Source organism: Natrix helvetica (genome assembly GCF_964273705.1).
Source record: "Natrix helvetica genome assembly, chromosome: 14".
Classification (NCBI taxonomy): domain Eukaryota; kingdom Metazoa; phylum Chordata; class Lepidosauria; order Squamata; family Natricidae; genus Natrix; species Natrix helvetica.
The window spans coordinates 477,758-498,981 of record NC_138564.1 but is presented as its reverse complement, the minus strand read 5'-3'; the positions used below and the strand labels follow the sequence as shown (position 1 = coordinate 498,981).

At 44.5% G+C, this 21,224-nt stretch overlaps 1 protein-coding gene across 1 annotated transcript in view; it reads right to left on the bottom strand.

The window, feature by feature from the left end:
- Positions 1-3,129: 3,129 nt before the first annotated feature.
- Positions 3,130-21,224, bottom strand: part of LOC309398899 (solute carrier family 2, facilitated glucose transporter member 11-like) — a gene marked incomplete at both ends in the record, with an annotated part of 30,629 nt that continues 12,534 nt past the window's right edge. The window contains 11 exons of the mRNA XM_081966188.1: positions 3,130-3,336; positions 3,554-3,681; positions 5,289-5,364; positions 5,639-5,740; positions 6,505-6,615; positions 6,909-7,096; positions 10,437-10,585; positions 14,941-15,070; positions 15,519-15,643; positions 15,859-16,019; positions 16,245-16,343. Coding sequence (XP_081822314.1) covers positions 3,130-3,336; positions 3,554-3,681; positions 5,289-5,364; positions 5,639-5,740; positions 6,505-6,615; positions 6,909-7,096; positions 10,437-10,585; positions 14,941-15,070; positions 15,519-15,643; positions 15,859-16,019; positions 16,245-16,343 — 1,476 coding nt within the window. The remainder of the gene's footprint in view (positions 3,337-3,553; positions 3,682-5,288; positions 5,365-5,638; positions 5,741-6,504; positions 6,616-6,908; positions 7,097-10,436; positions 10,586-14,940; positions 15,071-15,518; positions 15,644-15,858; positions 16,020-16,244; positions 16,344-21,224) is intronic.

Sequence of the window (21,224 nt, the reverse complement as noted above, 5' to 3'; positions counted from 1 at the left end):
AAGAAATTTAAAGTGTTCAAAGAAAGAAAAGAGTAAACTGGCAGAAATTGCCTTCGCTCAGTTTGTTGGGCCCAGAAAACTAAGTGAAGGTGGGGGGAGTCTTTACTTTGCGTCTGTTTGGTCAGCAGAAACATAGTACAGAGAAGTTTTTTTCCTTCCTTCCTATACCTTAAAGTAACAACCCAGGAAATGTTTTAAGTTCATTTACAAGAAAAATTTCATCCTTGCATTTATTGTGTGTTTAAATGATTTTACCTGTTCATTTCTTTCCTGAAGCATGTGAATTCAGACCCCATTTCTCATCTGTGATATCCCCATAATGTTGCCAATTTATCTGTTTAGTAAATGGTTTTATTTTTCAAACTCTGCCTGCAAGCTATCTACCCCCCCCACGCCCCTCCCTTACCTCTAATCCTCCAACAATGCCTTTTCTATGGAGGAGGGGACCTTGTCTTTCAGCCCTGCACAGATGAGCAGAGCACATGGATCCAGATGCCTCTAGAGGAGACCCTCCATCCATTTGAGCCAGGAATTGGGTTTGGATCTAGTCCCCCACTGAACCAGAGTGAAGCCTAACTCACCAGCCTTACCACCAAACCAAGCATGCCACCCTAGCAGACATGAAATAACCCTGAAGGAGATGAAGAAGTAAAGACCAAAAGACTCTTCTATCCCCAGAAGACAGCTGTAAAGACTATGGGGGGAGGGTGAAAATTGATTGTAAAGTTTTATTTCTTCGCCTCCTTCACAAAAAATTCATTGTAAGGTTTTCTTTCCTGTCTCGTTTATATTGTAATCGGTTTAATGTATTCATATAAGAATTGTATTTGAGAGTGGCTGGCATAGCAAGATCTGAACACCTTAGATTTCTGGCTGGTGGGAGGGAAATTTATCCAAAATATCTGTATTTTCTGTATTGTAGAAGCAGCTACACACACACACACACACACACACAGAGAGAGAGAGAGAGAGAGAGAGAGAGAGAGAGAGAGAGAGAGAGAGGTCACATTCAGAATTAGATTGAAACTATCTCCTTGACTTAACTCCACACAAAGCTTTTCCTAGGTTGATTTTTGCCCTTGCACAAAAGCCTAAGCAGTGATATCTCTCCTTTAATCCCATGGGGGAGGGTCAATTCCCCTCAGGCAATTCCCCCACTTGAAGAGTAGCAGAAAGGATCTTCAAAACCCAAACCCTGTTTGTGACTCCAAAAAAAATGACGCTGCCCAGTAAAGCAGGACATGTTGCACTGGTGGTCTCTGATAGGAGTCCCTGGGCTCATTGTGTGTAATTTAAAAAAAATACTAAATAGCTTGTATTGCACACTAGCTAAACTCAATTTGGCCTCACTAAAATAAGAGCTAGGACAGGTTCAAGAACCATCCCTTCGAAATGGGCAGCCTGTAACTTAAAGGAAAAGCATGGCTGTGAAGAATTGGGATTTCTGCTTGCTTGTAACCTGTCTGGAAGCTCACAGAAGTGATATCAAACAACTGAAAATAATTGGCATGGTAAATTGGATATTGTAAATTTCTTTCTAGAAATTGTGCCCTGGTTGCTAGACCTTCATGGTTGAAAGCTCTTTGGGAGCCTCTCCTGCTGTCTCTTTCAATGCCTTTCCATCAGAAAAATTAAGTTTCCCTGATATGACCAATTTTTATCTTTTGTCAAGAACATGTGCGTTCCACTCCCATGTTTTGAAAAAAAAGGAGGTATTGTAGGAAATTATCACCCAGCCCTCTCCCAGAAAAATGAAATATCCTAGGAAATATTGAAAAGGCAGAATATTATATTTTCCTGTATGTGAAAAAGGGAGAAACACATTTTAAACTCAAAGTAAATTCCTGCAGCTTCCTGCCCATCCCCACTTTGTCAATGGGCCATTAAGAAGGCCAAGCTTGTCCACTCCAGGGGGACGGGATTAAGGCATGATAATATTGGCACTTTACTCAACTGACCACATGGCATCTGAACTCAACCAAACCTGGATTCAAAACTCAGCCTAGAGAGTTGCCTCTGCATGGGCCCATGTGAGTCTGACAACCAATCAGAATACATTTCTTACACAGGAACAGGAAACAGATAGGTGGGGCTGAACAGATTATAAAAAGCCCTGCAAGCCCTTCTTCACTCTCTTCTCTCCCCTTCTCTTCTCCACCAACATTGAAGCACGTGATCACCTTTCCTGTTCAGGACTCAAGCCATGTGGTCCTGTCCACCATTAAAACCATCTTTCCAAGCAGCCTCCATGTCTCCAGTGTCTTTTCCCCCACTTGTATCCGAACTCAGAAGGACATTTCTTCCAACTGTATTTTAAAGGTTTCTTTTCTTGTCTTCCTTGCTTTTTAAATTACTCTGACTTGGTTCTTTTCTTTGAGATATCTGTTTCAATGTCTTCCTATTCTAATGTTTTTAAGCTTTTAATTTCTTTAGCAATTTCTAGTTTTCCTATTCTTCAATTTCTTTGTGGTATTTTGCTTTTGGGTTCAGTTTCTAGTTTTCCTAGAGGCTTCTGGTCTGGTTCTGTTTGGTGATATCGCTTTAGAGGTTTCTGATCTTGCTTTCCTTGTGACTACACTGTCTTGGTGTGGTTCCCTCCACACAGGTACTTGCCAAGGGGGAGGAATTTCCTCGCTGATACTATTTCTTGAGTATGTCAGTATAAAAGCACCCAGGAAGAAATAGTTGACTTCATTATCCCCTCCTGTCAACTGGCATTGGGAGTAATGGCGATTACTTGTTTGTTAGTCAAAGATACAGTTCAGGAGTATTACCGCAAAAACCGTTTCTGTAAAATGTTTTTTTTTATGGGAGTAAAGACATTCTTCAAGACAAAGAGAAGGGATAATTGGGTCAAATGGCTTAAGAACTATTGATGTAGGGTGTCTGCTGGATATAGTCAAAAATATACAGGTGGTAGCCAGTTAATATGATTATACTCTCTGGACTTAAACCGAGAAGACAGGCTTTGTTTGTAGTGGAGGGTACAATATGACACATCAAATGTAGAGGTGGATTTTTCACTTTGTGAAGCTATGCAACATTTCAGAACAAATGTTTTAGTGTTGTGATTGGTAAATTTTATGTGCTATACAATTCTCATAATACAGAGCTTTTGCAGTTCAAGAGTTAAAGTTTGGTACAAAGTACAGTTTCCTTTGGAGAACTATTTTCTATGAGAAAAACTTGGTTCTTTCCATAATTTAGCTTATTAAACTCCACTGTAATTTCGAGAATAGATTTTCCCTTTGTTTCTGGAAGATATAAGTAGATGATTACACTTGAAACAGCCAAGATCCCCATAAAAATCAGAAAGCAGAAGGGACCAAGATATTCCTGAAAACAGAGAAAGGAAAATTAAAACCTAAAAAAGGTACACAGTGTTGCATTCTTCAGAGTTATTTAAGGACAGGTCAATACAGGGCTGGATCTAATTCATTAAACAAGCCCTATCCATTTCTATTTCATATTGTTGTGCAGTTAAACCAGTGTGTATATAACATCTGGTTCTTTTGGTGACTCAGATGCATTGGCCAAATCAAGTTACTCTTACCACAATGAATGGGAAGATCATCCCAAGCAGAAATAGCCCCATCCAGTTGATAAATCCCACAATTACAAAGGCAGATGGACGGTATGTTTGATTGAAGATTTCCACCATAACTGATATTGTGGCACCAGCTAGCAAAGAGGGAGAGGAAGAATGCATAATATGACAGAGTCCCAGCTATGGGAAGAGTGATGAGAAAGGTTTTCTTGTACCCATGGATGGACTGGGCAAGGATAGATGCATTTCTGAGGGCAGCAAGAATAAGTCATCTTGGGCTCCTGCTCTTCATTCCTAAAATCAGGCAAACAGCCTTATTGCATTCACTTACCATATTTTTTGGACTATAAGATGCACCGGTGTATAAAATGCACCAAGATTTCAAAGTGGTAAGTAAGAATTTTTTTTTCTTCCCCGGCCCTCAGGAGCACTCTGCAGGCTTCAGCAGGACTGGAGTAAGGCAAAAATGCTCCAATTTTTGACCAAAACGGGGGCATTTTTCCCTTCCCCCAGCCCTGCTGAAGCCTGCAGAGTACTTCTGGGGGTGTGGGAAGGCAAAAATGCCCCCGTTTTGGTGAAATGGGCCCGTTTTTTGCCCATTTTTTACAAAAATGGGATGGGGGGTGGGGCTTCCAGAGGCCAAAAATGGCTGTATTCAGTGTGTAAGAAGCACCAACATTTCCATGCTCTTTTAGGAGGGGGAAAGGTGCGTCGTATATTCCGAAAAATACGGTAATAGGAACTCATCATTCCAGAAACCATTATTGTGTCTGGGGAGGATTAAGGGACACACCTCATGTCAGGTATTGAGTGCCTAACAACAGAAAAGCAGATTGCTTATAAGGTCCTTGATCACAAACTCCATTTATTTATTAGTCAAATTTGTATGTCAGCTGACTCCCAGTGATGAAGCTACTCACAACATTCAAAAGAAGGAAATTACAATAAAATCAATTAAAGGAGGGAATAAAAGAAATATAAGGTGGTAAGGATGATAGACTGGAAATGAAGCAAAAGATCCCACTTTTTCTTGCCAAAGACCTGGGTGAAGCGCCAGGTTCATGGCTCCTCTAAACAATAGCAGAGTGCGGACTGGATCTCAAGGTGAGCCTCGTTCCAGAGGGCCAGGATTGCTACAGAGAAAGTCCTGATAAATGATGTTTAATGGAAGGAACCTGGCCTGTGCCAACAGATCAAAATAGCTGTACTGTGGGTGACAGATGGTCCCTCAGGTAACCAAGCTCGGTATGGTTTTAGAAGTAGTGAATTGCACTAGGAAGCAAGATGGCAATCAGAATTAGGTTAGGGTTAGCAGAGTAATTACATGGGCTTATTGAAGCATGCTTGTCACTGTCTGTGTATTCTGGAACAGTTGGAATTCCCAGGGGGTCTTCAAGGGCAGCCCAGTGCAGACTGCATAATAGTCAAGCTGAAAAGTGACCAAGGCACAAGTGACTGAAGCACTTCTGGATCTAGGAAAGGGCACAACTAACATATCAGATGAAACTATGTAAAGGCCTTTCTGGCTGTAGCTACCAACTCTTTTTGAGCTGGAACTGTAAGTCCAGGAAGATCCCCAAATTGTGCATCACATCTGAAGAGAGTGCAATTCCATTCAAGATCAAAGATGGAATACCCCCAGATCTGAGTGACCCAAACCCCACAGCCATTTGATCTTGGGTTGGAGATGTTCTTCCCCATCCAAGCCCGTACGCAATCTGTCCTGGGTGAAGATACTCACAAGGTCCAATTCCATAGAAGATGACAAAGAGGAAGATGAAAATGACACTCAAGTAGTGCATCCAAAAAAAGCGATGCTAGAATGAAAGAAGGCTCCTTTAAATGTAACAGCAACCACACTCCAATTCCTGGCTATTGTTATGGCAATTAAAAATTTGAGGTATCAAATTGGATTAAGGGGACATTTAGCCTTCCTGATCTATAATGGGGCTCCTGAAATATGCCCACAAAGTGTATCTGAATGGTCTTCATTTTGCCATCCACCCCATTTTCATTTTGCTACATCTCACCATTGGGAGAAAATGACACTTCCGCTTTTGCCAGAAAAAAACACTAAAATACCTCCCTTACTTGGAATGAAAGGGTTACTGTGAGTGCAGCCAGCACCAGCACCATGGCAGCATATCCTCCCCATAGTAGAGGTTTCCGCCCAAAACGCTCAATCAGAGAACTCTGAAATGCAAGAGAAGGAAATAAAGGGAAAATACATTTTGATGAGCTAATTGTGGAAATGCTAACAATTATTTTCCAAAATCTATTAATTAACAGTATAAGAGTTGGAAGGGACCTTGGATGACTTCTAGACCAGGGGTGTCAAACTCAAGACCCAAAGGCTGGATCTGGCCTGCGGGGTGCTTAGATCTGGCCCATGGGGCACCCTGGAAACGGCAGAGGATTGGCCCATGGTGCCTCTGCTAGTGAAAACAGAGCTTGGGAGGGCTGTGAACGGCCTTCCTGAGCTCTGTTTTAGCTGGCAGAGGGTTGCAGGAGGCCATCGCAGCTGAAAACAGTTCAGGAGTCCATTTTCACTGGCAGAGCACCCAGGCCACCACAGGCACTCCTGACACAAGTGACGTTGAGCTGGCCACACCCTCCCCACCCACGCCTCCCACCCCCCCAGGTCAAACACAATCCTGATGTGCCCTTCAATGAAATCAAGTTTGACACCCTTGTTCTAGACCAACTCCCTGCTCAAGCAGGAGGCCTTAGACCATTTCAGACAAATTGGATAGCCATCCAATCTCTTTAAAATGCATAATTGCAGCCACACAGCTGATGTTAATAACTCATATCTGTCTCATAGAAAACCAACTGTCAGCAAAGAATAATGGGGCCAGCCCTAACTACCATCTTCAACCTGATTTGAGAAAAGGGAAGGCGTGGTTCTGTCCATCTTTAATAAGGTCATCCCTTCTTGTATGCCCTGTTGAACTTACGCACAGAATGGATGAGAAGCACTCGCAGATGCCAACACCCAGTGCAATGTATGGAATGAGGGTTTCTTCAAACTGGGCTGTGCGAAAAACTTCAAACGAGTAGAAGTAGATCTAGAAAAGGACAAAAACGAAGATAGGAGAAGATAGGCAGTGTTTTTAGAAGGGAAGGAAGAGAGAAGGAGGTTTTTTTTTAAGAAAAGGGGCCTTGGGTCCAATTAATAATTTGAGTAGGGGAGATTAATGTCCAAATCAGCCTGCACCAAATAAAACTCCCCCCCTCAAATGGTTCTATGATCTTGCCAACCTGGGTTTTGTGATGGGCTGAGCCACAGGTTGTGTTGCTCTCTGCCAACAGTGACAGAGGACAGCAGCAGTTGTGGGATTCCTTTGAGCAAAGACTCAACTGCATTGATGCCACACAGCTGCAGGGTGCTCATGACGGTGATCGTCACGTACAGCTGCCAGCGCAGTGATTGGGCCTTCAGCACCTCTAGGACTCGGAGACTTTTCGTGCAAGACATGGCAGCCTTTTCCTTCTTGATGTCATCAATCTCGGCTTGATGGTCGCCCTCACCCCAGAGTTGTTTGATGGCTGTGGAAAGAAGGACATGCATGCTGACTCCCTTGTGTCCCTTTGCCCACTTGGGTGGCCCTAGGTCAATGTACACGTGAGATTGAGATATGGACAATCCATCTATGAATCTGTTATGGAGATGGGGCAAAGTTATGTGTTAATATTTATATCTAAGATTGATAATTTTATTGCCAACTTGGAACTGTTCTTCAGGCTTACTCTTGTGCCTGTTTCTCAAGAAAAGTAAGTCTACCTTGCTTTCTAAAGTTCCAGCAAGATAAATGGGTGGAATATTTGCCAATTGCAGAATATGCATATAACTGCACATCAGACAACAATTCATATGTCTCTTTTCCCTACTAAGTATGGTATCCTTGGCTCTCATTTCCACACCCCTTCTTCTAATTCAGCAGTGGAGAACTTTTAAGAATTAGTGGTGATTTATCTTTTTTTTTTAAATTAAATTTTATTTATAAATATGTAAAATACAAAAACTTAGACGTACACCACATTTACACAATACAATATGAACAAGAGCTTCCTGTTCTTTCTAATAGCAATTGCCAATCGATATTGCTCACCTTATATTGTTTCCCCTTCTATTATATTTCATTTGCATTTCACCATTCTTAACCCTCTTATCTTACTCATCTATCTGCTATATTGGCTGATTACCTGTAGTAAATTTAAACCACTTGGATACATATATATGTGTTAATTCTCCTTAACTACTATTTTTGGGCTTTGTTGTCTTCCTTCATTGATCCTTGTTTCTTTCCTCCATCCACCTATACCATTTATCCCATATCTGGTAGTATTCTGTTTCTTCTTTTCCCTGGATTTCTTTTGTTAATTTCTCCATTTCAGCACAGTCCATAACCTTTCTTATTATTTCATCTTCGCTTGGAATTAATTTGTTTTTCCATTTCTGGGCAAAGACAATCCTCGCCGCCGTAATTATATGTAATATTAAATACTGAATTTCTTTTTTATATTTCGTAGTCATTATTCCTAATAAAAAAAAACTTCAGGTTTCCATTCCATTTTAACACCTGTTATTACCTCTAGCCACTTTTTGATCCTTTTCCAAAAAAATTTAGCCTCCTCACAGTCTACCATAAATGGTAGTATGTTCCATGTATTGATTCACATTTCCAGCATTTTGGGGAGGTATTTGTTGAGATTTTAGCTAACCTTGTTGGTGCCAGGTGCCATATGTAAAACGTTTTGTACTGATTTTCCTTGTATGCAACTGATAGTGTCATTTTAAAGTTTGTTCCCCAAAATTTTTCCCATTTATCCAATTCAATATTATAGCCAAAGTTCTGTGCCCATTTTACCATTTGTTCTTTCACGATTTCCTCTTCCATTTTATGCTTCAGGAGAAATTTATATATTCTCCCTATCATCTTTCTATCTGAGCTGTGAATTATTTTATCCAATTCATGTGGTTCTGTTTCGATGTCATATATTTTAGTATCATTGTGTTTAGTTTTGATTTGCAAGTAGGTTAGCCAGTCAACTTTCATGTTTTGTTCTGCCAATTCTTCAATTGTTTTTAAATTTCCCTGTCTGTCAGTATTATATCTCAGCATTTTATTCATATCTATAAAATGTGGATGGTTCGTCCTTTCTGTCGATGATAGCCAATTCGGGATTTTCACATAGTGGATTTTTTTTATTTTGAGCCAGTTTTGCAATAATGCTCTTCAAATTAAATGTTTTTGAAAATATTTGTGCGTTTTATAGGAATGTATGCCAACCTGCTTGCAAATCATGGCCTTCTAAGGTCAACATTCTTTTATTTTTTAGCTCTATCCAATCTTTCACCCATGTTATTGTTACTGCTAATGTGTATAATTTATCGTGATAATGATTTATCAAGTCTTGCAACATCAACTTAAGATAGCTAAAGAGATTTACAAAGCATTTGTAGACAAGCATCAGCAACCTGATCCCAGTTTTCAAACAGGCAATTACGTTTTGATTTCTACTTGACATGCTGCCTCCTTGCAAAAAAATGTATCACAAATTTATTAGTCCCTTTCCTATTGAATCTGTAATTAATCTTGTGTACCAAGTCAAGCTACCTGCCTCTATCAAGGTGTGTTTCAAATTTCATCGTTCCTTTCTACTTTCATTTTTTCTTGGGCAAGTTCCTTTCATCCTTCATTCCACTTCTGCCTCCCAAGTTGCTTCCATTCTGGACTCTCAGCTGAATTGCACTCGAGAAGCAACTGGTAACCAGTGCAGCCTTCGTAGCTGTGGGATTGTCCAGTAAGCGCAAGAGCTAGATTTGTCGTCAGTTGCTTGTTCTTAACCATTTCCTTTGTTCCATTGCTTTTCAATACTTCTTCCTTTATTAGAAGGGGTCAACCTATTCCCCAAAGCACCTGAGAGGCAGGACATGAAGTAATGGATGGAAATTTATCAAGGAGAGATCTAGCCCAGAGAACTTTCCTGATAGCCAGAACAATTAACAACCAGCTTCCCTCCAGAGGTTGAGGGTGCTCTTATCACTGGAGGTTTTTAAGAAGAGATTGTCCAGGGTCTGTGAGGATCTGCTGGGCAATGGCATGCTCACGCACATGCGCGGCAGATCTCAGCTGGGGCAACTGCTCGCATGGCATAAGTTTGCCATCATGGATATAGGGTCCCCTGCTTATGCAGGGGGTTGGGCTAGAAGATCTCCAAAGTCTCTTCCAACTCTGTTATTATATATTCTATTCTGTATCTATCAAGGTCACAACAGGACTCTAGTGCATGGTTGATGGCAGATTTACCAAGCTTTTGATCTAGTGCTTCTGGTTCACTTTGTGTCCAGGGTATAATTGCTGCAAAGGATTGAAGAAGTGGGTTAATTCAAGTGTTGATGGTTTTAACAGTATTTCTATACCATTAAGCATGGATTTCAGGACTTTCCTTATGCTTTCTGTATATTCCTTAGTTATACTGTATTGACCTCAAAGTGTCTAATGCTATTTGATTGTTGGAGCAACCCAGATGCTTATAAGTATCCTCTGTGATGAAACTTAATTTGTTTTCAACTGGCATTTTAATTCCATCCCTTTTTAATTAATCTTCAGTTCAGGAGCATAGGCATGGCGATGGAAAAACATAATTCTCTCAGGTTTCCTTGGTGGCTGCTCTGCCAGGTATCAGGCAAGAGAGTTTGATGTTCCCTTCCCACTTCCTCTCTTTGTAAGAGCAGATCCCACGTACTCCTCCCTCTCCTCAGCTGCATTAATGGTCCTGCTTGCCTCCAAGGCAGAGGACTGCTGGATCTGACAAGCTTCCAAGTGTAATAGCATATTCCAGCCCTGTCCCCCATTTGGCTGCAGAAGAAGGATCCTCCTACCTTTCAGGAAGGCCTCTTCATTGCCTTTCTGTATCAGAAGGTACCGTGGGGAGTCAGGAAAGCATGGGAGTGTCACCAATTGGATTGTGGCTGTGAGCCCACTAAAAGCCAACAGCAGGGGCCACAAGGACTCTGTGCCCAAAATTTCCCTGCAGAAAAAGAACGAACGTAATTTGTACTGCAACAGCAGAGAGAAGGCTTTGGCGTTTCTCCACCAGACTTTATTTGCTCACTACAGCGTTCACCCTACTTTGTGAGTCTCTATAGAGTCAAGGACACACAGTAGGGATAATTGGGTCCCCCGGCAGATTTTACTTTGCTAGTCATTGACAAGGTACGGTTCTCATCTCCATTTCAAGGCAGCACTGTCCGAAGACATTTCCATGGTCATGTGGCCAGCATGATGTCACAGACCACTGTCATCTTCCCACCAAAGTGGTACCTATTTATCTACTCATCCTATCATGTGGAGCTTGGGTCTCGAACCTGGGCTGCAAGCCCAGTGTCTTAACCACTGAGCCACCATGCCACCCAGCATGGATAAGATATGGGGAAATTATGCAATCTTCTTCCCACCTTCACCAAGCAAAGATGGAAGAAAATCCTCTTCCAAGGACTGAATGGCATTTAGAATTTAAATTTGAACTGAAATAGATAATCCAGATATGTTTAAATAGCAAATAATCTGTCTAATTATGAGCCAACATGAAGGTAATATTTTTATTGTGCTATTATAAAAGATGGGAATAAGATTTGAGGTTTTCCTTTCCACTGGAAAGCCATTGTTATTGTAAGCAATAAACGACCTATAGTTTGGCCTATTTGAAATTCTGTGGAATGATATAGCATCCAAGAAGGTGGAAAACTTTAGATTCTACAATTTAGAATGGTAAACCATATGTTACCATAACATATTCAAAATATTTTTGCATCATCTTTACCATTGAGGTGGAGATAGCATCCAGGAATGAGTTGACCTCGTCTGCTCGCTGATTGGACTGAGTCTGTCAGAGCTGTTTAAACACTCCCCTGATGCTAGGGCTTCCCAGCTTTTGACTCAGTCCCTCAGTGTGGACGGACGTGTCAAACCTTCTCTGAATTGTATTTCTAGAAAAAACAAAGACATAGTGTTAGCAAGGAATTGAACTATTTTGTAATCCATGAGTACTGCCAGCTGACTCCCTCTCACAGATAGAGTCACTGGTTTCCCCTCAGTGGCAGAGCTTTGGCTCAAGCCCTGAGGGGCATATCTCAATGTAAACTATTGATTACAAAGGCCTCTGATATCTGCCTGAGCTTCATGCTCAGTTTAAAGGCTCATTTGAAATCGTTAGAGCCTACAGGGCAACAGGAGCTTCACTCCACCCCAGCCTCTAGCCAGCCACTTTAAAAAGACATTGAGCACCCCCCCCCAGCCTGTCTACAAGCCAAGGCCAGGTTTTTCGGGGCTGTCATGATGCAGGGCCAACCGGAAGTTCGGAAATAATCTATTTCCAACTTCTGGAGGGCATCCGGGGGGGCTGGGGGAGGCCATTTTCACCCTCTCCAAGCTTCAGCAAAGTCTCCAGAGACAGGGAAGGTGAAAAACAGGCCCAACGGGCCAACCGGAAGTTTATTCTCGAACTTCCAGTTGGCCCAATTGGGCCTATTTTTCACCATCCCCAGCCTTTTGAGGTGTTCCTGAAGCATGGGGAGGGCAAAGGCAGCCTCCCCCAGCCCTCTGGAAGGCTGAAAATCAACTTGCTGGTGTGTGCTGACACGCCGGAGCTGATTACTGGTGTGCCAGCAAATATGGCTCTACGTGCTACCTGTGGCACACATGCCATAGTTTCGCCATCACAGCACTAGACTCTTTATGAATGTGATCCAAAGGCAGTGGGTCTCTGCTACCTAGGGTCCTATGCCTAGCTCGACTGATAGGTGTTCAATGGGGCACCCAAACTCACCCAGACTCTACAACTTCAAACAGTAGACACATTGGTGGCAGCTCTTTACACATCTTCCACCATGCCCGGAGTACCTGAAGAATATTGGAAGCCAGAGGACAGATGGGCAGACTTAACCTTACAGAGGAGCCATCAAGCAGCAGTGTGGGTGGCCCGGGCATCTACGACTGCCTCATTCTTCAACTGGACCTCATTGCTCTGGCTTAGACAGCTGCAGGAGAGGATCCCAATGACAGATACCAGGGCGCACCAGGATGTCAACAAGCTGGTAGCAGCAATCAAGTTTCTGGCAGATGCCATTCTCAACGCTGCTAGATTTGCATCCAAGTCCATGGCTTCATCTGTACCGATGCATTGTTTATTCTGGCTCTGTCAGTGGCAGATGGATGTTCACCACAAGTGGCACCTGGCACCAGCCCCCTTTAAAGGGGCATCCTTGTTTAGAGAATCCCTAGACTCCGTCTTGGTGGAGACCAGGGACAAGAGAAAAAATTTGTCATCTGCTACCAGAAGGGGCTTCTTTCACCTCTTGCCATACATGAGACGTCCTTCCTTTCAGTCTCCAGAATCCAGACAGACAAATTTCAGACTACCGGAGGGTTACGTCCTAAGACAGCAGCAACAGTCGGACCGAGCACCTAGAGGTAGACAGTCCAAGTGGCCCTTTTGTGGCAGAGGGGGTCGTTACTTCTGTCGCCCCTGATACTGATGCGTCCATCCCTCCCATCGGAGGCCACCTAGCCCTTTGTGCCAACTGGTGGGAGAAAATGACCTCAGGTGCATGGGTCAGAGATATGGTGAGGTCGGGGCTCTCCATTGAATTCATCTCCACACCCCCAAGGTTTTTCATTTGATGCCCAGTTTCAAACAATCTGGCAAAGAGGTCTCTCATGCAGGCTGCAATTCAGCATCTGATGGAAATTTGAGCAATCCAGCAGGTACCAGAGGGTCAACGAGGGCAGGAGTTCTATTCAGTTCTATTTGTGACCCCCAAAGCCTTGGGGTGGGGCAGGGGTGGAGAGACCTCAAACACCTGAACCACCATCTGCTTTATAGGTGTTTTAAGATGCACTCGTTGCAAACCATCCTGGGGGGCATATAGGACGGCGAGTTCCTTACGTCCATTGATCTAACAGAGGCTTATCTGCATATTCCCATCTTGCCTCTTCATTGGCAATACCTCTGATTTACTTCGTGAGCTGTCACTATCAGTATAGGGCCCTACCATTCAGATTTTCATCAGCACCCAGGGCATTCACAAAAGTCCTAGCAGCAGTGGCAGCCAATCTGCAGGCTATACCAGTGTGGGTCCAGTGCTATTTAGATGATATACTGATCCAGTCCTCCTCCGCCAGCCAAGAGGATCTGAGAGTCACAGCAGTACCATGGCATCTCTATCAACACAGAGAAGAGCCATCTTAACCCGACAAACAGGATGCTCCACTTGGGAGCAATTATTGATATGGTGGTGTGCAGGGTTTACCTGTCCCAGATCAGCCTCAAAGACCTAGCAGGGCAAGTCAGGAGGGAACAGATAATCTCCTTGGCTATCAGTTCTCCAGAACCTGTCAGAACCTGCTGAATTTCACCCCTGCTTGGATGTCAGGAGGACTCTCAAGATATAGAGAACTTCCCTCTTTAGGAAGTCGGGAGTCCCCTTTCCTGTCCTTCCAGCCTTCATCCCTGGGCAGGAAAGTAACTTCCTTGACTATAGGTAGTTGGCTAAGGGCGTGCATTGCAAAGGCATACGATCTGCAGGCCACACTGTTACCTGGATGAATCACCGCTCACTCTACCAAAAGCGCAGTCACTACCACAGCGTGGGCAATGCAGGCTTCTTTAGAAGAGGTCTGTCATGTGGCTACGTGGTCCCCTCCCTCCCTCTTTATCAGACACTATAAACTGGACTTTGCCAAGGCAGCATATGATCGGTGAGTGCTACAGAGTTTTCACATGGGATGGGGAATTTCAGACCAGGCTATGGCTCACCTGTAAGGACAAGCCAGCTTTGGTATGTCCCATTCCTGGATGCTATCTCCACCTCAATGGAGAAAGGGCTTTGGTCTTACCTGATATGCCTCTTCTCATAAGGTGGAGATAGCAACCAGCCCCACCCTGAAGGAGGCTGGTCCTCTTTCCAAACAAACAAGACTTCACCACAAGACACATCAGGTCTGTCACTTCAACTTTGCTGAAAGCTGGGAAGCCCTAGCAACAGAGGAGTGTCTAAACAGCTCTGACAGACTCAGTCCAATTAATGAGCAGACAAGGTCAACCCATTCTTGGATGCTATCTCCACCTTATGAGATATCAGATTAGACCAACACCCTATTTATTTTTAGAGGAAAAAAGAGATGGTTGATCAAATTTCTATTGCACAGCAATTATCAAGATAATATTTGTATCATAATATATCCACATCTTCAGGTTGAAAGCCAAATGCTCCAGTTTCAACTGAAATGAAAAAATTGTGAAATTAAAGCTTAAATTAAATGTTTGCTTCAGACATCTGGTGATTTAAATGGCTTTCATTGAGTGTGTTTTGGAAAGGGACTTACCCAAGACCAATGATTTGTCCTGCAACTTTGCCTAATGTCAGAAAAACAGCGACTGTGGCATTTGTAAATCCTCGCAACTTCTTTGGCGAAATCTCTCCCACATATTGAGGATGTATATTGAAAGAAAACCCTTCAGAAAGGAAAAGGGTTGTAAAGAAAAGTATTGAAAAATTGACCAGCATATCATCTAAGAGGTCATGTTATTAAAACCATCTTACATTGCAGAGAGGCATTGCTGAGTTATGGGTAGATGAGTGAGAAGGATTACAATGACATCAGGTGAATCAGAAGGGGAGAGAGAGAGAGGGGGAGAGGCCTGTGCCAAGGAGGGCTCTAAGTTAACTATTCTTGAATCAGCCTCTCCTCTAGAACTTTTGGTCACAGCAGAACTTTCCCTGTGCTGAGTCAATGGACTTGCCCATAAAACAGCCAACAGCTACCAGTGCCAATCCCACATAGCTACCAGTGCCAATCCCACATAGCTACCAGTGCCAATCCCATATAGCTACCAGTGCCAATCCCATATAGCTACCAGTGCCAATCCCACATAGCTACCAGTGCCAATCCCACATAGCTACCAATGCCAATCCCATAGAGGAGGCGTCCAAGGAGAATCATCTCAAAAGATTTGGCCATCTTGCTGAAACCCATGAACAGGGCAGCAGTCAGCATGATCAGGTTGGTGAACATCTGGCACTTCTTTCTGCAACAGAAAGGGGGGGCAGTGAGGGACAGGCATTTCCAGGGGTTTCTCAGCATAGCACAATGGAGGGCAGCATTGTGGCTATCATCTTGATTTTTAGTTTGACCGTATCATGTGAGGACCCTGAACAGGGTGCCAAAGGGCTACAATCAATGGAGAGTTTCAAACATTTTGAACATTTGGTACTTGGAGATAACAAGTAGTGAAGAAGTTACTTTCTATATTTTGTGGTGAGGTATCCACAACAGACACTCCCTATGAGACCTCCAATCCCGTAACTGGATACTATGAAGGACCATAATAAGATAACATTCTCCTGAGGCAGTGGTGAGCCATGTCGTTCCAGCCAGGTCTCATTAATGAATTTTTTTATATGCTGTGGATAAAGAAAATGCATTCATTTTACAGTTAACGAGTTTCTTCACTTTTCCCCATGAGTTTACCTATCAGCCGCCCCAGCACATCACCCCAGCCACCCCACCGCTCTGGGCACCTCAGGTCACCGAACTCCAGGATGGCGAACCATCTCTGCCCCTGGCTCAAGTGCCAACATTTGGACTGAAGGAAAAGGGCAAAGAAAGGAAAGGGCACTATCACTTACCAGGGAGGGATAGTTTATTACAGAAATGTGAAACCCATAAGGGAAGCTGCCCCCGATTCCCAGCACGAGAATCATTTGGAATAGTCCCCGGTATTGAATCTGGAAAGAGGAAAGATGTTAAGGCTTCTGGCATTGGACACCAGTTTCCTACCAAAGATGTATCCTCAAAATCACCCTCCTCCTTCTCTCACAGCCATGCACACAACAAATAATGTGCAGCTTCACAGCCCTTCCACCAACAAACTCTCCCCTCTGGGACAAAGAGAAGATTTTTGGGATCTTCCTCTGAGAGCTCAGAAATACAAAACAGAAACTCCATGTGGCAATCCTCAAATATAATTGGCAGCTGCAGACACGGTAGGAGGAGAGTCATGTTACTCTATGGTACATAGACATTTGAAGGAAATAGGAAGCATCTTTTCAGACTATTTGATGAAAAGGCATAGCCTTTTGTGAGCTACAGTTTACTTCAACAGATCTCATAAAGCTTATGCCTTTTTAAGGCAAAATGGTTGAGATCTTTTAACAATATAGTTGCTCTTCTGATGTAGAATGTAGAACAGCACACTGTATGTCTAGGAATTTGGCAAGGAAAACCAAAGAAGTTACTCCTCATGGCTTCACACACAACTTTTTAGGATGAAAGGGGAGAATAAACTTTTCCTAAAGCACAAGAAAATAGCTCCTTGCCATTTGTGCCTAATGCCATCTAGTCTAAGGATTCAACCTTATTCTGGAAGTGATAAACATCAGTTGGGATGAAAACAAGAGCTTTCTAAAGAAGAATGGGAAATCTTTACACTATCCCACTTCTGCTAATTCTCCAATGAATCTTAGTGACGTAACACCCTGGCGCTCTGGATCCTGGCTTTGCTCTCAGGCAACATCCCCCCCCCCCCCCGCCCAGGAGAAGAGAATCATCTCCAGGGATATTATTGTCTCTTGGATCTGTGTCTAAAGACAAAGCCAAGGTCAGAGAGTCAGTTTTTAAAAAGAGAGATACTGTTTGGTGAAATACTGTTTCTATTTTGGTTAAACTTTAATTCCTCTGGCAACTTCTCCATTGTTGCAGAAAATCACGGGACTCAGACTTTTCGGGATCAAGGAAAAGATTTATTTGGCACCAAAGGTTCAGAGAAAGCTAGTCAAGGGAAGTGTTTAACATCTGAACGAGGTTCTTAGGGAGAAGCATGCTCTTATAACTTCCTCAAAACAGTGAACACGGAAATATGTTAAAACATTTCTATTGGCTAAGCTCCTTATTGCTGGGCAGAGAAGCTGATTATGGCATCATGCAGGAAGCACTGGTTTCATTCTGACTTATGTGGTTTTAGCTCTGCGCTTTGACTCTGAGGTGAGAAAGCTAGTCTGTGGTTTGACATTTTAAACTTCCTGCATTCAAGCTTCCTGTGTTCTTCTACAAGACTAGAAAATGTCTTACAATAGCAAGGTAGAAGGGACCCCAGTAGAAGGAACCCCAGGAGGTTCTCTAGTCTGACCCTGTATCATTTCACTCTTATGTCCAAATCTCACTTTATGTCCTGCCTTACCAGGGCTGCATCACAGGCATAGTGATTCTCAATATACAAAAAATTATAAACCAATTAGCCTGTTTAATGTCAGGGGCAATATTTATGCAAAACATCTAGTCAATAAATTAGAGGTCTGGCTCATTTATAACAACATATTTGCAGTGTCACCGGCAGGGTTTTTCCACAGTTGACCATGGTTTTATATTGGATGATTTCATAAATAACATGACAATAGAAAACTATTTCCTTTCTACTAATTCATGCAGCTTTTGATCCTATCAATAGAAATGAGCTGTAGATTAACTTAGATGCTTGAATTTGAAAAAAAAACCAATTGATTTTAATCATTGCATTATATACAAATAATCAAATTTAAATAATATTTACTCTAGGCACGAGTATCAAACTCACATTGTCATGTTGCTGTCACATGATGTATCACAATGATTTTTCCCTTCACGGAGCTGGGGTGGGCCTGCACGTGATGCATCTGGCCCGTGGGCCACCAGTTTGACACCCGTGCATGGGATACCTGACAGATAAATTCAAGATCTCTAAAGGGGTGTGTTAAATAGTGGGCGATGAACGAGGCTGGACACAGCTGAGGTAAACTCCAGGAATTTATTGCAACAGGCAGTACAGTAATACAGGAGAGAAGCACTCTTCCCCTGCTTGACAGCTATTTATACGGAGCTGTCAAGCAGGGAAACCAATGGGGAAAGAGAAACAGCCCGCGCTTCAGCCAAGCCGCGTCTTAGCCAATCAGGCGCGGCTTGGCTGTTGCTGGCTGTCAGGCAGGGAAATCCCCGGTTGTAAGTCGAGGAATATAACACTCCTTCCCCCACAGCAAGGATGCATGCATGAAGGTTGCGCAAGAGTATCAAATCAAATCAAATCAAACTTTATTTATAAACCGTGCCCTTTCCTAAGCAGGACTCGGTGCGGTGTACAGTCATTATTAAAAACCATATACATATCAAAATAGAATACATATACATAAACATAGACATAGACGGAGGAGGTAGAAAATATACTGTACCATATTTAATTAAAATACAAATAAGATTAAAATTCCCTTAAAAATTCCACGATAAAATGTTTGCCAGGAGGTGAAAGATGGAGCTATAAATCGGCTAAGCCAGCTAATTGGAACAGGTAGGTCTTAAGCTTCTGTCGGAAGGAGCGGAGGTCGTTAATAGTTCTAATATCGGAGGGGAGGTCATTCCAGAGGGTTGGGCCCATCACAGAGAAGGCTCTACTCCTAGGCGCCACCCATTGGCATTGCTTGGCGGATGGCACCTGGAGGAGTCCCTCCCTGTGAGAGCGGATAGGTCGTAGAGATGTGTGAGGTGAGATGCGATCCCGCAGGTAACTAGGTCCCATGCCATGGAGCGCTTTAAAGATAGTAACCAAAACCTTGAAACGCACCCGAAAAACCACAGGTAGCCAGTGCAGCTTGCGCAGGAGTGGTGTTATATGGGAGTATCTTGTTCCTCCCATGATAGCCCGCGCGGCCGCATTCTGAACTAGCTGTAGTCTTCGGGTGCATCTCAAGGGGAGCCCCATGTAGAGAGCATTGCAGTAGTCCAGGCGAGACGTCACCAGCGCATGAGTGACTGTGCGCAGGGCGTCCCGATCCAATAGGGGGCGCAATTGGCGCACCAGGCGAACCTGGTGGAACGCCCCTCTCGCCACGGCTGTCAAATGGTCATCCATCGACAGCCGGGCATCAAGGAGGACGCCCAAATTGCGCGCCCGTTCCACGGGGGGCAGTTGTTCGCCCCCTATGGCCAGCGATGGCATCCACTGGTTGAACCGGGGCGCCGGTAGCCACAGCCACTCAGTCTTGGAGGGGTTGAGTTTAAGTCTGTTGTCCCCCATCCAGACCCGGACGGCTTCCAAACACCGGGACATCATTTCGATGGCCTCGTTGGGGTGGTTTGGGGTGGAAATGTACAGCTGAGTATCATCAGCGTACAGATGGTATCCAACCCCAAAACCACGGATGATCTCACCCAGCGGCTTCATGTATGTGTTGAACAGGAGGGGTGAGAGGACCGATCCCTGTGGCACCCCACAGGTGAGTGGCCTCAGGGTTGACCTCTGCTCCCCTGCCAACACACACTGCATCCGGTCAGAGAGGTAGGAGCGGAACCACCGCAAAACGGTGCCCCCTACGCCCACCTCTTCCAGCCGGCGCAATAAGATACCATGGTATCGAAAGCCGCTGATAGATCTAATAGGACCAGGATAGAGGAACAACCTCTATCTCTGGCCCTCCAGAGATCATCTACCAACGCGACCAAGGCCGTCTCCGTGCTGTGACCGGGTCAAAAGCCGGACTGGCGCGGGTCTAGATAGTCTGCTTCCTCCAGGTGACGTGGGAACTGTTGTGCCACCACACTCTCTACAACCTTCGCTAAAAAGGGAAGATTGGAGACAGGACGGTAATTAGCTAGCTCCTCCGGATCCAGGGAAGGCCTCTTGAGCAGGGGCCTCACCACCGCCTCTTTCAAGGCGGCCGGCAAGGACCCCTCCTCAAGTGAAGCATTCACCAGACCCAGGAGCCAGCCTCGTGTAACCTCCCAGGATGCCAGTACAAGCCAGGAGGGACACGGGTCCAGTAAACATGAGGTGGCTCACAGTCGTCCACGTAACCTGTCCAAATCCTCGGGGGCAACAGAGTCAAACCCCTCCCAGCGTGGTGTCTCAAGACTTGCTTCCGACGTCTCCCCTGGTCCACTGAAGGGGGCCCATCCACTCCGGATTTGATCGATTTTGTCCTGCAGATATTTCCCAAACTCCTCTGCTCTACCCTGCAAAGGGGCTTCCCGCGGCCTCTGTGATAAGAGGGAGCGGGTCACCCGAAACAGGGCGGCAGGGTGGTTATCGGCGGACGCAATAAGAGTGGCACAGTGTCTAAGTTTGGCAGCTCTCAGTGCCACAAGGTAGGTCCGTAAATAGGCTCTTACCTGTGTTCGGTCAGATTCGGAACGGGAGGACCTCCACCTGCTTTCTAGGCGTCTCTTGTGGCGTTTCATCACCCCCAGCTCCTCGGTAAACCAAGGAGCCAGGGTGTTTCGTTGCCGCAGGAGAGGCCACAAAGGCGCTTTATTCCAAGCGGCCACTAGGTCCTCCGTCCGGGAGCGGATCAGGGCTACAGGAAGTGGCCCAAGCTCCGTCTGGAACCTATCCGGTTCCATCAGTCGCCTGGGGCGGTACCATCTGGGACAATCAGGTTCCACCTCCCCGCGGTGGGGGGTAGCGCCGGGGAAGTCGAGCCGGAGAGAAGAGTGGTCTGACCAGTAATCGCGCAGATAGGCTGGGCGACGCTGGACCCGCCCAGAACGCCGCAGAAGAGGGTAAGTCGTCGGTGGAGGAGGAGGTGCCTGTGGTAGCTCCTCCCAGAAGGGAGTGGAGCTCCGGGTGTCATCAACAGGGCCTAGAT